We start from the raw sequence: 14,665 nt of genomic DNA on the forward strand, positions 1-14,665 counted from the left end.
CTCTGATGAAGGATTGCAGGGATTTTCTGCATTTATTTATGAACTGTGAACTTGATCTGAAAGAAAGAAACATGTGGGTATATGTAAAAGCAGCAGATGTCAGAAGGAGAGAGTCACTAAATTTAACTACCCTGAATGGTTATTGCAGAAAAATGCATTGTTTTCTCAAAACCACAGTTTGCTTTGGGAAATCTTGATGTTATCCTCTTAAATGTGAAGTTTTGAAACAGCTTAAGCAGTTCACGTCTCAAACATTTAAGTCAGACTTGTGAGTAATAAAATTCCTTTTGTCTTGGATCATGCCAGCTTAGTTCAAAGAGGACATTCAGGTTTAAGGGGAATGTACTTGCTGACTCTATGCCTGTATTGATTATAAGAACCGTCCGTGATGCATCTTTTTTCCCCTACACTGATCAGATCGTGCTTTGACTGCAAGCTTTTCACAACTAATTTAGAAGCACATTTGTATTTATAGCTAAATCATGCCTTATCTAGTAACCCAATGCCACACATTCCTTTTTGGTTTTGTGTTTTTTTTTTCAACCAGATTCTGAAAATAAATAGTAGTTAGTAACCCGCTAACCAGGTAGACAGCATCTCCATTGTTTTATGAGCACAGGAGCCTCAGCTGCTGTCTTAGTAAACAGCTGGCCATTAGTGTTGACTTCAGTAATAGGTACAGTAGCATTAAAATCCCACCAGGGAGCCATTTGATCACCTGTCTGCTGCAGTTACCAAGACAACATAAATGAGATGATGGCTGCATGATTGTTTAGTGTTTGTTTCACTTTTTTAATCTGAACTGTGTCATGAGGATGTTTTCCTATTGTCTGTGGTGATACAAAAGAGGGTGGTTTTAGGTTAATAATAAGGAGTTTTACGTAGACATATTGGTAAGCAGGTGTTCCACACATGGAGACTTCTGCATGCTTCTTACAGTACCTGAAATATGTCACGGTCTTTTTTTGCTGCTGTCATTGGGTAACCGTGGGCAGACTGTTTCATACTAGTTTAGCATATGCTTGGGATCTTCCATTGCTAATATCTGTCTCAGTTATAACTGCTTTTTCCTTATATGTGAGCAGCCAAACTCAGATTATGTAAATGTGCTGCATTACAGTAAGGATGGAGCTTTTGTTGGGTTTATAGCTATCTGTTCATCTGCTCTAAATGCAATCATTGCATTTGTGGGCAGCAGCTCTAATCTCAACCTTTACGTCTGAGCCTCAGGGCTCATTTAGAGCATCTCTGGCACAGAGGCAGGGTGGTATCACTTCCATTTAGATGAACAACCAATCTGAGGTTTTCCTCTCTTCCAGGCTTCAACCATGTGGCTGCTAAACACCCATGGCAGACTTGATCACCACATTGACTTTCTGCCACATTGACTGCTGATTTGTTCAGCTGCCCCTCACAAGCTCACAGCAATATTACTGCAGCACCTAATTACACTTTATAAACCTCATGGTGCACTTAAAATATAACACCTGAATACAACAATTAAATATACATTAGGACTGGGACATGCCATCCTGATTTCAGAAAATTGAGACACTGTGAAATAAAAACAAAACTGAACCCCATTTACTTGGTTTATTTATTGTTAAAGTAATTTTGAAACCTATAGAAAGAAAGAAAAAATGGGGGAAAACACTATGGAAATAGACAGATTGTAGAATACAATTTCTCAGCATAAATCGTGTTAAAATATAACCAAATAAATAAAAAGTTGTGGCAGAATTAGTACCGTATTTCCCGGACTACAAAGCGCACCTGAATATTAGCCGCACAAGCTAAAATCAGGGGAAACTCCTGTTTTGTACATACATTAGCCACACCTGACTAAAAGCCACAGGTGTTTTAATGTTTACTTACCATATGTAAGAGAAATATGCACAAAGGGAATTGTCAGGAAAGAGATGGCTGTTTGGGACCACATCCCTTTTATTAATATTTTGAAAAACAAGTTACCGGTACATATTTGCATAACTTTTTACGTATATGCACAAGTACCAGTAATTACAAGTACGAAACATGTACTGGGCTTTATAAACGAGTAACAAATGTAGTGTATAACAATAACCTACAGCACACCAGAGAAAGAGATTTGGCCTACCTTTTAGGCTCAGGTGCAGTAACACGGCTTTAACAAGAAGAAAAGTCAGTCATTCACCACCATCTTTCTCTTCTTCCTGCGCACTAAAATCCATAAAGTCCTCTTCTCCAATGTCGGAAACGAACAGGTTCAGGATGGCTTCATCATCCACTCTCCGCTTCTCTCCTTCGTTGTCACTTTCAAAACCAAAGAAATCCTCGTTGTCAGTGTCGGAGTCGAACACCCTCTGAAGGGCCGTGGCGGTGTCCCACTCTCCAGCACGCAGCAGTCCAGCCCTTCGAAATCCTTTGGTGATCGTGGATGTTTTCACACTTCTCCATAGCACTCTTGCAGCCATTCCTTCATTACACTTTCCACCATCCACCCATTCTTGTTGACCTTAACAGAGATGCCGCTTGGGATCTCTTCTCTTGGCATAGTCATCCGCTTAAAGATCACCATTGGCAGAAGTTTAAACCCTGATGCTGTGCAGCCCAGCACACAAGTGAAATTCATTCTCTCGTGGCCAGTGGTTCTCACCGTGATGGTTGATTCACCTTGCTTGTTAACAGTCCTAGTGAGGGGCAGGTCAAATGTCAACGGCACTTCATCCATGTTTATGATCTCGTCCGGTCCGATGGAATATTCGTTTCTCTTTCTTAGTGTGAATTTGTGGAAGTTTGTTATTTTCTCTCCGTAGTCGGGAGGGAGTTGCTGATACACAGTCGTCTGCGCCTAGATGGACAGTCCTCTTCGTTTCATAAATCTGTGACACCAGGATGGCCCACCTCTGAAATTTTCTATCTTCGACTGTTGGCGACTGTTTTGGCTTTTAGTTGGATCTGCACTGTTGAAACACCTCACCCGTTTGCTCTCTGTGTGTTCACCCAGTCTTCAATACAGTCTTCAAGTTTGGGCCATCTGCTCTTATTTCCTGTGAAAGCTTTTTTCGTCTTTTTGCACAGAGCCAGTTCATCACGCTGGCGTCTCCAACGTCTCACCATTGATTCGTTTATACCAAGGGTACGTGCAGCAGCTCTATTTCCCTTGCTGAGTGCCAAATCGACTGCCTTTAATTTGAAAGCTGCATCATATGCGTTTCTTTTGTTTGCCATACTGAGGGTTTGTGAATGAAAGCTTCCTTTGCTCCTGTAATACTCCTCTTGCTCTTGCTAATCAAGTTTGTTTTTCGCGCTCCGGACGGACATGTGACCAGCATACCACTCTTGTACTCTTGTGTGTCTGATCACATGCCTTTCCGCCAGGCAGCGTAGTGCCGTACAACAGCAGAACAACCAAAACAAATCCTCTTACGATATCACAAAAATCATGGACGATCCATAGAAAAGCCGCACCTGACTAAAAGCCGCAGGGTTCAAAGCTTGTGCAAAAAGTAGCGGCTTATAGCCCAAAACATAAAAATTCAGAGTTAGCAAAAATCTCTGTAACAAAGATGAGCTTAGCACTAAAGTGGCTTTGGGTCATTAGGAGGGACAGCTAAAATCAAAAATTGCTTAAGAGAGTTAAAGTATCAGTTAATTTGTGTATTTGTTTTTTTTAATGGGCATTTCAAGGAAGAAGCTAAGTTGTTATATGAGAATGTGACGGGTGGAAAAGGTTGTAGGCTATCTCAAGATTTTTGTCTTCTTCTTCATGATGCAGTGTTGCAGAATAGGAGACAGCACTTCTTCTGCCGAGTTGGTCTATTATAATAGGTGATCAGTGCCTGTTCTGGACTGAATGAGTTGGTCTAATGAAAAGCCTTTTCAGTGAGATGTCATCTGTCAGTCACCATTACACAGTAGGGGTGCAACGATACACAAAATTCACGGTTCGGTTCGGTTCGATACTTTGGTGTCACGGTTCGATATTTTTTCGATACAAAAAAAAATGTTCATGCCTTTTTAATTTGTCATTTATTAAAATTATAAATATATATTTTAACTCAAAAGTACAGTTTTTAAATTTAACCCTAACCCTTGTGCGTGTTTTTTATTTTGACAGCGAATGCGCACCTGTGGACCACTTATGTGCAGCCCTGGTTATTTAGCTTGTCATATTGCAGCCACAGAAATTATTTTGTCCATGAAACCATAAAGCTGCACTTTCTTTTTGCCTTATAGTCTGATTTGTCATAACTTCTCCGTTTTGTGGTAAGCTTTTCTTTGGCTGTCACTTCTTCACCCTGACCTGTCTTATTTGGCTCAGCAGAACTAAAATATATATCCTGCTGCTTTTACACACGCACTCACATAAGCTCAGCGATTCTCTGCGTGATCAACCTCTCACATGTTTAAGCTTGCTGCGGGAGATTTCACTTGTCATGTTTGCATAGTAAGCTAACGATTAATAAGACGATGTCAGAGGAATTGGTGCACAAATTATCATCACTCACAGATCAGTGCTGTCGCTCTCTACACACAGTTCGCACGATTGCAAAGTGAAAGCAAAAAAAACAAGCGCAATTCAAACGCGATTTCAATATGTCACATATTGACAGTGGCTCACCGATGCCAATGACATAATTACCCAGCTACATTTCTGAAAGAATGCAAAAGCATTGACATATATTTTTCCTTCCTACAATAGCCGGACGGGCAGGGCAGAGATAGATTTTGGTAGCCCGACTGAAAAAATCGCTAGCCCCGGGACGATATTGCAAGCCCTGTATCTGATTGAGGAATCACTCATCTTTGGAAAAGAGAGTTTATTACAGAGAAATGTCTCTTTCCAAAATAAAAGCTATACTATCCGCTTCTTCTGGGCTATATTCTCAGCAGCATAAGGAGAATCATGTGCTAACAGCTGTCTAAATGACTCGGCTAAAGTTAGTAGCATGCTTGTTGTTTTTGTCTTTGCACTAGGATGATGTCGGCGTAAATGTGCAGTCATATTCGTTGTGTTCCCACTAGTGCTTTCAGGTTAATCTCGTTGAAATGACCTTAACGCCACAACACGGCAAATCTCCATTAACGAGCTACCGCCGATCGCCCCGTGCATGGGGCTAGACGGCCAACACGTTAACGAGCTAACTGCGCTAACACACTAGTTCCCACCCATGTAATTGAGCATTGCATGGCACATCCAACATACTGTTTTACTTTAGTCCATGACTCGCTTACCTTCAGGGTCATACGTCACATGAAAACCAAAATAATTCCAAACGCCAGATCTGAATGAGGGTGGGGGAGGTCCATGTTGCAAGGAGAGCTTAACTTCTGTCTTGCTAGCTTGCCCTGCGCTCTTCCTTCTGACTATGCTGTCTGTGTTGAGCGCTCAGTGGATCTGCGCTCGACAGTGCAGCCTAGGCGGAGTAGTCGAACGCAGATTCACTGAGCGCTCAACACAGACAGCATCGTCAGAAGGAAAGTTGATAAAATAAATTACAAATGTTGTATTGTTCGATACATATGCGTACCGAACCGAAAGCACTGTATCGAACGGTTCAATATCGATACGAGTATCGTTGCACCCCTATTAGACAGTGCTGTGTAAACAGTGGCTGACAGCAGAGGAGGTTTTCTGCATGTTAGATATAAAACATGGATTAAGCCAGAATGAAAACCAATCCCTTATTTTCACATTTTAACTGAAGGAGACAAAACAAACAGCTGTGCAGTAGATGGTAAACTCTGCATCTGTTTTTGGTGTCATTTTGTTTTTTCCAGAATGGTACTGACTACGTGTTCCTGGTGCGTCAGAATTCTGAACTTCTGCGAGCCCTGGATGAGCTGGAGAAGACTTGTGCCACACTAAGGGAGGAGAATGGTCTGCTGGTAAGACTAAAAATATAACAGAGGGCCTGTAGACTTGAGTGAAGGTTTTGTAAGAAAGTAGGCCAGGTGCACAGACGGTGAACAAAAAGATGTAACTCCCTTTGCTTCTTTTCTTCAGTCAATTTATGCAGGTGTTTGAGTTCCAACTTGCAGATTTGAATCATTATTAAGCCTTTCTGAATAACTGCGTGATTTCTTTTTTTGCCGCTGCTGTGTTAGCATTTGCTGCATCCCTTTTTTGTTTAGCGGAAGAGCAGTGCCCCAGAGACTGAGGAGAAGGTCAGGCGGCTGAGGAGAAAGAACACAGAGCTGGCTGTTCTTGCAAAGAGGTTGGAAGAGAGGGCTCGGAAACTGCAGGAGGCCAACCTCAAAGTGGTATGCAGCACATATAAAATAGCTCAAACATTCCCACAGCGAACTGAGTCGCCCAACAGTGTGGCTGCAGTGACTCTGAACCAATGGTATATGGACAGGGTTTTTATATAGTGCGTTTCTACTCTACCTGAGCACACATACGACATGCCTCATTCACCAATTCATACAAGCACTTTTTCTTAAGTGCTTAAGTGTTTTCTATCTAACATTCACACACTCACACGAGTAAATTGAGATTTAGTATTTTGCCCAAGGCATGCAGATTGGAGCAGCCAGAGATCAAACCACCATACTTCTGATTAGTAGACCTGCTGTACCTGCTGTACTACCACACACATGCAGCAAGTGACTCCTTATCAGTCCAAATCACATTGTCATAATGCCTGATAATAAGTTAGAAACAGAGTCACAGAGCATGTGAATAAAAGGGTACAAAAAAAAAAAATTCTCAACACAAGAAAACATGACAAAATGAATTAACACCTCACACACTATTTATTAAATATGTAAAAATTTGAGTTGTGCAGTGTGTGATCTTCTTTTCTTACATGAATAAAAGCAGCCTTGTACACCAAATATTGTAATGCATAGAAATGAGATGCAAAAGAAAACATTTTCAAACAAAGAAGTTCCATAAGATGTAATATACACTTTTATTAAAGAGATCTAGCAAAAGACTGCAGAAACTAAACACAGTTGTCAAATACTAAATCCTTCTGGCCATGCATTGTTATTGCTAATGAGACAGCTCATGAATACTGTAAATCTGAGAACTGCACTGTCCAATGGACTTCCTCTTTTTCTTCACGATGCAGTGTTTGCAGGATAAGAGACAGCACTTCTTCTGCTAAGTAATCCTATTACAGTATATTATATTATATTCCTATTGTAATAGGTGATCAGTGCCTGTTGTGGACTGTATGAGTTGGTCTAATGAAAAGTCTTTTTAGTGAGCTGTCATCAGATAGTAGCTGCACTGTCAGATGGACAAGTACTGGTTGTTAGTTAGGTATCATCTATACCAGTGGTCCCCAACCTTTTTTGCACCATGGACTGGTTTATGTCCGACAATATTTTCACGGACCGGCCTTTAAGATAAGATAAGATAAGATAAGATAAGAAAACCTTTAATAGTCCCACAGGTAGGAAATAGAGAAAATATACAGCGTCAGAAGAATGTATATCTGTATGCCCTTTGCTTCCTTATGATATACAGCAGTAGCTTTAGATGCCTGTTCTCTGTTTATTGATTTTTTAACATAATCAGAATCAGAATCAGAATGGGTTTTATTGCCAAATGTTGAGCAGGTTTACAACATTAGGAAATTGCTGCGGTGCTTCAGTGCAAACATGCTGTCATAAATTGCGCTTAAATAGACATGAAAAAATAAAAGTAGTAATAAGAATTAAAAGTGCTACGTAGAAAGATATATGCATGAGATATACATGAGATATATACATGAGAATAAGAATTAAAAGTGCTACGTAGAAAGATATATACATGAGTGCAGGTGGTGATCAGTGCCAAAACATGGAATCATGCAGTGAACACAGCGTAGGGTCATGAGTTAGTGGTGGGGACAGTCGTACGTTTATTGTTCATGTGTCCAACAGCAGAGGGGAAGAAACTGTTCTTATGGCGAGAGGTTCTGGTGCGAATGGACCGGAGCCTCCTGCCTGAGGGGAGCAGGTCAAACAGACTGTGTCCAGGGTGAGAAGGGTCAGCTGAGATCCGAGCTGCACGCCGCAGTGTCCTGGAGGTGTACAGGTCCTGCAGAGATGGGAGTCTACAGCCAATCACCTTCTCAGCAGAGCGCACAACACGCTGCAGTCTCTGTTTGTCCCTGATAGTGGCTCCAGCGTACCACACGGTGATGGAGGAGGTGAGGATGGACTCGATGATTGCGGTGTAGAATTGCATCATCGTCCGTGTTGGCAGGTTGAATTTCTTCAGCTGCCTCAGGAAGTACATCCTCTGCTGGGCTTTCTTGATGACGGAGGTGATGGTGGGCTCCCACTTCAGGTCCTGGGTGATGGTGGTACCCAGGAAGCGGAATGAGTCCACAGAGGTGATGGGGGTGTCAGTCAGGATGATGGGGGGAAGTGGGGCTGTGTGCTTCCTGAAGTCCACAATAATCTCCACTGTCTTCTGGGCATTCAGCACCAGGTTGTTGTGGCTGCACCAGGTCACCAGACGTTCAACCTCCCTCCTGTAGGGAGGTTGAACAGACATTAGACACTGAAACCATCTTATACATAGTCATCATTGGCACCTACACTGTTTATTCAGTATTGTTTTATAGTTAGAAAATTTCACTTATGATTAAAAAGCACTATGTTTGATAAGCAACATATGGATAATCCATAAAACTGGTTACAGAGATTATACAAATCCACTATTTTTACAATTAAAAATACTAAAATTCACAGATCTGGTTCATTTTCTCACTGCGCAAATTATATATAACGCTATAAACAACCTACTTCCTGACAATATTCTAAAATTGTTTTCTAAAAGGGAACGGGGGATACAATTTGAGGGGGGGAATTAAATTTAAAACATCCCTGCATCCGTACAACACTAGCAAGTTTTTGCATCTCTGTGTGGGGAGTGAAGATGTGGAATAGACTAAGTAAAGAACTGAAGCAAAGTCCCAGTATGACTCAGTTTAAAAAACGGTTCAAAAATATGGTTTTTGCAAAGTACAGGGAGGAGGTCGGGCTTTGACTGGGTGCTCTCACCCACTACTTTCACAATAGGGATGTATATATAAGTGTGTGTGTGGATGCACAAGTATGTTTATTTAAGTATATACATCTGTAAATTTGTCTATCTTTGATGTGTTACTGGGATTATTAAAAAAATCTTTTTTTCTCTGTTGTTGTTGTCATACTATTTTAACATGTTCAAAATAAAGATATAATATAATACAATCAAGGAGCTTGGTATGAATTACAGATTATCAGTGAAGCTGCCATTCTAGTTGATGAATCTATTAAATTACATACCACACCATTATCCAAAGTTAGAGTTGGAATAGTCAGACAGCCCATGACATCAACGCCAGACATAATCATGATAGATCAGCTCATCTCAGTGCCAGTTCAAATCAGTGGATAAGTCAGCTGATACTCTCTTATGCATCCACATGACAGATCACATATAGGACATGCTCCCTGACTTTCTATGTATGTGCATCAAAGGGTGGGAGAGTTCCAGAGCATGGCCATGCCGAAGTATATAAATCAGTTGTGGTAAAACTACACCAACAAAGACTGCACTGGAACTGATTGGCTTGGTACTGTCCTTTGCTGGTCTTTGCCTATTGATGAATCAGTGAGCTACCAGTGCCAGTACTAATATTCCACAAGAGCATTCCTGCAGACTAGAATGAGACTTGGAAAGTTTAAAAGTATTCTGCTGAATCCAGTTCTTTTTACAACTGTTGATCCCCTTAGTTTCCACTCATATCTCATGTGTCTTCAGGACTGTATTCCAACGTTTCTGCTGATGAATATGTATTTTCTTTGCAGGTCAATTCCCCATCTTTGATGAGACCTGGGTCAGTTGAACAGTACAAGAGGGCATTTGCCCGTCAGCGAGCTCGGGACCTGGCCCAGCATGCCGATGTACTGCTCTCTAAAGACAAGGAAATTGCTGCCCTGCAGCAGGAATGCAGAGAGCTGGAGGCTCGGCTGGGTATCACTAAGGTATTTATAACTCATCTCCTGCTGAGTAAATTCATCCAGCCTAGATTGAAATGTGGGCACTAATTTGGCCTCAATTTCTCAGCTGAAAGCTGATTTAAAGTTTTAAGCAGTATTCCATCTACCAACCTCATTGTCACCACTGCCACAAGCCTGCTCTCTGCTGGACAGCATGGGTACTGCTCATCCTAACCTCCTCTTAAGCCCCTGTTGCAAAGGCTGCGTCACTGCTGATGTCTAGATAGATGACATTGCAGGAATAGGCTGTTCTTAATTACCAGTGACTTAAAAGCTTATTCTCTTGAGTGTGAACATCTGTTGGGTTTCATAATACTGGATGTTGCAGGGTTAGCTGTACATTGACATAATAAAAATGTGCTGACTCTTGTGTTTATCGGAAACTGTAGTGGAACATCCATATTCTTTTATTCTTTAATTTAATATTTAGTACCTGCAGGATGCAGTTTGAAAACAACACAAACAATAATGTGCTAAACTGAAACTGTTGTCTTGTGGCTGTGTTTAATGGATGTACACACACACACACATATATATATATGTATATGTGTATATATATATATGTATATGTGTATATATGTATATGTGTATATATATATATGTATATATATATATATATATATATATATATATATATATGTGTGTGTGTGTGTGTGTGTGTGTGTGTGTGTGTGTATGCAGGGCTCCCCTATTCCATCTGGTAGAGGGGAATTTGAGAAGCTTTTTAGGGAGTCTCAGAAGGAGGTGCTGCGGCTGCAAAGGCAAGTGTCGGTCACATCATCCAGAAAGCAGCATGACCATATTCCTGACCACGATGCTGCAGAGAAGAGTGGGGAAAATGTGAAGGAGGAAGGGCGAAAGAAGGTAAAGTCATTTTCATCACACCAGAAACCATTCAGACTCTGCACTGACCCCTGTTGGTCTTAATCAGCTTTAAAAAGGCAAGTGAACTCTGTTTATGCACATTAAAAGTGAGATAAAATTAGCTATTACAAACAGGCCCCATCATGTAGTTAAATCTAGAAACATTTATGGTCTCAGAGTGTAGTTGGAATTATAGGAATGTAAAACATAACGCTGTGAGTCCCGAAACTCAGGGTTTGTTTATGTTGTCATGGATGTTTTCCAGTGTTATATAATGGCTTGTTGTTGGACTCTATACTAATCTGTCACAGGCCATAATGAGATGATTCCCTCTCTTGAACTTGGGCCTGATCAAAGACACAAAAGTCCTACACTCTGATCTTCTGTGCATTTAATGCTGTTTTCAGTTCTTAGAAACAGCTCTACTCCAGAGGAGGGATGCTCTGGATATTAGTCACTGGCTGGAAAGTAGAAAAATACACACATCACCTAAATATAGGAAAAGGTTTCTTAATGCAGCATGTGGATTATTGTAATGGTAAAATTCATTCTTTATCGCTTAACATCTGTAACAGAGAAAAATGTCATTTCTCTGGTCAATTTTAGAGGTACAGTTGCATCATATCCATGTCATTTAAATGCATACATCTAATAATGTTTCTTTATTTTTTGTAAAATTTTTCACTGCCTGTGGAGTGAAGTAAATTCTCTGCCTGTGGAGCTCAAATGAGAATGCCGATTGTGGTAATCTCTCATTTGTGGGACGCAAACACGCACTGCCAGTGGCACACGCACACCCAGAAAGGGGCCATGTTGTGTGAACTCTAATCCCCTCTAACAACAGAATGGTACAGTCCAGTAATCCGCTCGCTGTTGCTGTGGCAGCGGTGAGAGGGTTTTGGGTGGTAGGTAAGACTCCAGCCGCAGTAAAGACTTTTCTATCTCGCCCTGCTCTGGATAACTAGCAGGCCAAGGGAACCCTTGACGTTGCCACAGATCACACGAAAGGGGTAGGTCATCTTGTGAGTTTTGCTGTCTCTGGGACTTAGTAAGGTCTGTCTCTTGTAGTGCTTCTGGGCTAACTTCATATGTATGTGTGTGTGCTTGAAGCCGTGCAGGACTCAAAGTTGAGACTTCACACTGAAAATGAGTCAGTGTCATGACATATTGGGAGGGTGAGAGAACTGGCTCGAGGCAGCTGGTGTTTCATTTGCGTTAGATATTAAAATCAGCTGCTTATGCTGTTACATGCCCCATCTTACTATTCCGACTTGAGTTGTATCTAAAGGGATTTGTGTTTAAGGACTTATAGCTTTTATTTTTTGCTTTTTTTTTTTTAAATATTAATTTCAGTAAATCCTGTGCTAAATCCCACCCTTGTCTATGATGGACTGCCACTTTCTTACAGTGCAGAAAGACGGAGCAAGCGTGAGGCCTAGTCAAGGGCAGCCTGTCAACCCAGTTTTGTAACAGTCATATTCACAGCTTCCAGATGTAGAATTTAGACAGACAGACTTAGTGACATGGTGCTGCAGCGTTTGATTGGTGGACATCGATATGTTCCGTATTAAAAAAGAAAATCAACGGCCAGGCCAATCCATTAAGGTGCTTTTAAAAGAAGTGATCCAGTTACCCGTTTCAGTAGTCTGCAGGGATTACACCAATGTGCTTATGGCATTCAGGGCCTGCTGAATGTGATCTGACCCTGCTTTAGTACGCATGGCCCCAGGGTGTACTTTAATATACATGGACCACATCAGTGTGAAGTGTCCATACCTCATCATGTGAGGCAGGGTGTGAGGAGAGGTGGGCTGTCTGAGCTAGGGCCTGGTCTGATACAAACACAAGAGGCAAACATGCTGTAGTCTCAGCATAAAACAGACGCTAGGTGCGCCTGCTTCTTTCATCAGGTCATTTATTGGTAAATGACTTACATGACTGTGTTTACACATCCTGTAGGATTTGAGTATTTACTTAACTAATTGAATTTTCGTTCTTGACTTTATTTAGGGACTCTTTTTTTATTTAAACAGTCATTACTTTATTCACCTCAGTTTGAATGTGCAATTGGATAAGACAGTGTTTCTGATTTCTGCAGGGTCAGACAAACACTACCACTTGACAAGCGCTTGATCAGTTATACATCTATGTTGCATGTAAGCTTGGCCTTGAATGTATTAAAAATGGTAGATGGAATTCAAATCTTTTTATGACATTACTGAAGAAAAGAGAAAGGATAAGGTTGCATTGTGCGTGATTAATGATACATTCAACCTCTCAGGCTCACTGCATAGCTATTTCCATGTGTTATCCAGAAGGATTCAACTTAAAAGTTTCTAAATAACTAAATTATCAAGTATCCAGTTGAAATCTGTAGATGACAGAGGTTGGAGTATTAGTCTAACTGATGTTCACAGCCTGTGGCTGTTAAAGAGAAGTAATTTAACCACTGTCTTGAAGTAACAAAAAACTCCTGACTTGGATCTGGATATTTTCTAATATCTTCTTTCTACAAATATGGAAGCTCCTTATTCTAAACTGAAGTTCAGTCCGCTTGGATTATTGATCTCATATTTAATTAGACTTTTCACAGAGAGTCGGACCCCTGAAATTGTAGACATTATCAAAGGATGATTTTACTAGAGCATATGACCATTTATGATCTGCTAGTCTGTGTTATATTGAGTTTGTTTTCCCAACTGGCTCAGATAAAAACAGAGAATGTGTAACATCAGCGTTTTATTGCGGATAGCTGATATGACTACTTGCAGCAGAGATAATGTGTGCTCACTAAATGTGGGACACAACTACCCAAAGTTTTTACTTTTCAAATTTAAATTGGGCAGATGCAAACCACTGCATCTTAAAATTGGACTAGTTTGTCACCCAGAAACTCCAAGCCATGTATTTGATATAATTTCTTGCAGATGTGTTAAAAAACCCTCTAGAGAGAAATTTCCTATAGGTAACTCACATCATGCCCTGATTTGATTTACTCTGTCTCTCAAGGAAATATCCAGCCATAAATTTAAATAAATAAAAGTGGCTTAAGATAAGTAGCATTTCTTCGCTTAGGTGGTTGGATTGAAAAAACTGCTGATTCTTTCCTTCACTTGTTTAAGTAAATACGATGCTCAGAGGGTTTTTTTATTTTTGTTTTTTGTTGCAGGATTTAGTTTTGATATTTTTTCAAACTAAATTCAGTGTTTCTCAGTTAAACAAGTGAGAATTCTCATGTATTTAATTGGAATAAAGGACTAGAACACCTGTTATGTAATACTTACCAGGTATAATTAATACTGTTGCGTGGGTACCGCCTGCCTCTGACCAAGCATTTCATAATCCTCATCATCATATGGGAAAAAACCCACAATAACACAGTAAAGAGAGCATTAATGTCTAGGGTTTGTCTCTAATTAAGTTATAGTTTTGCTGCTGTATATAGGCCAAGATGCAAAGACTCTCACTGGGCTGAGTTGACCTATCCTCTTAATTGTCTGTATAAGAATAGAGACCGAAACTCAACACCATATCTAAGCAAAATCTCTAAAACAAGAACAGCCTGTTAGGTCATAGTAAGTTTTGTTAGGTTAGTGTGTTGGCATATAAACCTTTGAAATGATTCATAATAGCCTAAGCTGTGCTCTAATGCTCTCTGTCAGTCTGACAGCCGCTTTATTCCCCACAACAGTGCATAAATGTGGCATTATGTAATATTCGCCTCTCTGTGCTCATTCGCCAAAACCATGTCAGAATTATATCACACATCGCATGAACTCTTATTATATTTGCTTTGAACCCATCATCTCTTTAGATAAAGGCTTGCTCT

General features: G+C 40.5%; 1 protein-coding gene across 2 annotated transcripts in view; it reads left to right on the top strand.

Moving 5' to 3' along the window:
• Positions 1-14,665, top strand: part of LOC120723254 (peripheral-type benzodiazepine receptor-associated protein 1) — an 80,772-nt gene that overhangs the window by 33,986 nt on the left and 32,121 nt on the right. For both annotated transcript variants that reach the window (XM_040014597.1, XM_040014599.1), the window contains exons 4-7: positions 5,764-5,871; positions 6,118-6,246; positions 9,781-9,957; positions 10,654-10,836. In XM_040014597.1, coding sequence (XP_039870531.1) covers positions 5,764-5,871; positions 6,118-6,246; positions 9,781-9,957; positions 10,654-10,836 — 597 coding nt within the window. The remainder of the gene's footprint in view (positions 1-5,763; positions 5,872-6,117; positions 6,247-9,780; positions 9,958-10,653; positions 10,837-14,665) is intronic.

The sequence above is a fragment of the Simochromis diagramma genome, unplaced genomic scaffold (assembly GCF_900408965.1).
Source record: "Simochromis diagramma unplaced genomic scaffold, fSimDia1.1 OVJJ01000676.1, whole genome shotgun sequence".
In the NCBI taxonomy this organism is placed as follows: domain Eukaryota; kingdom Metazoa; phylum Chordata; class Actinopteri; order Cichliformes; family Cichlidae; genus Simochromis; species Simochromis diagramma.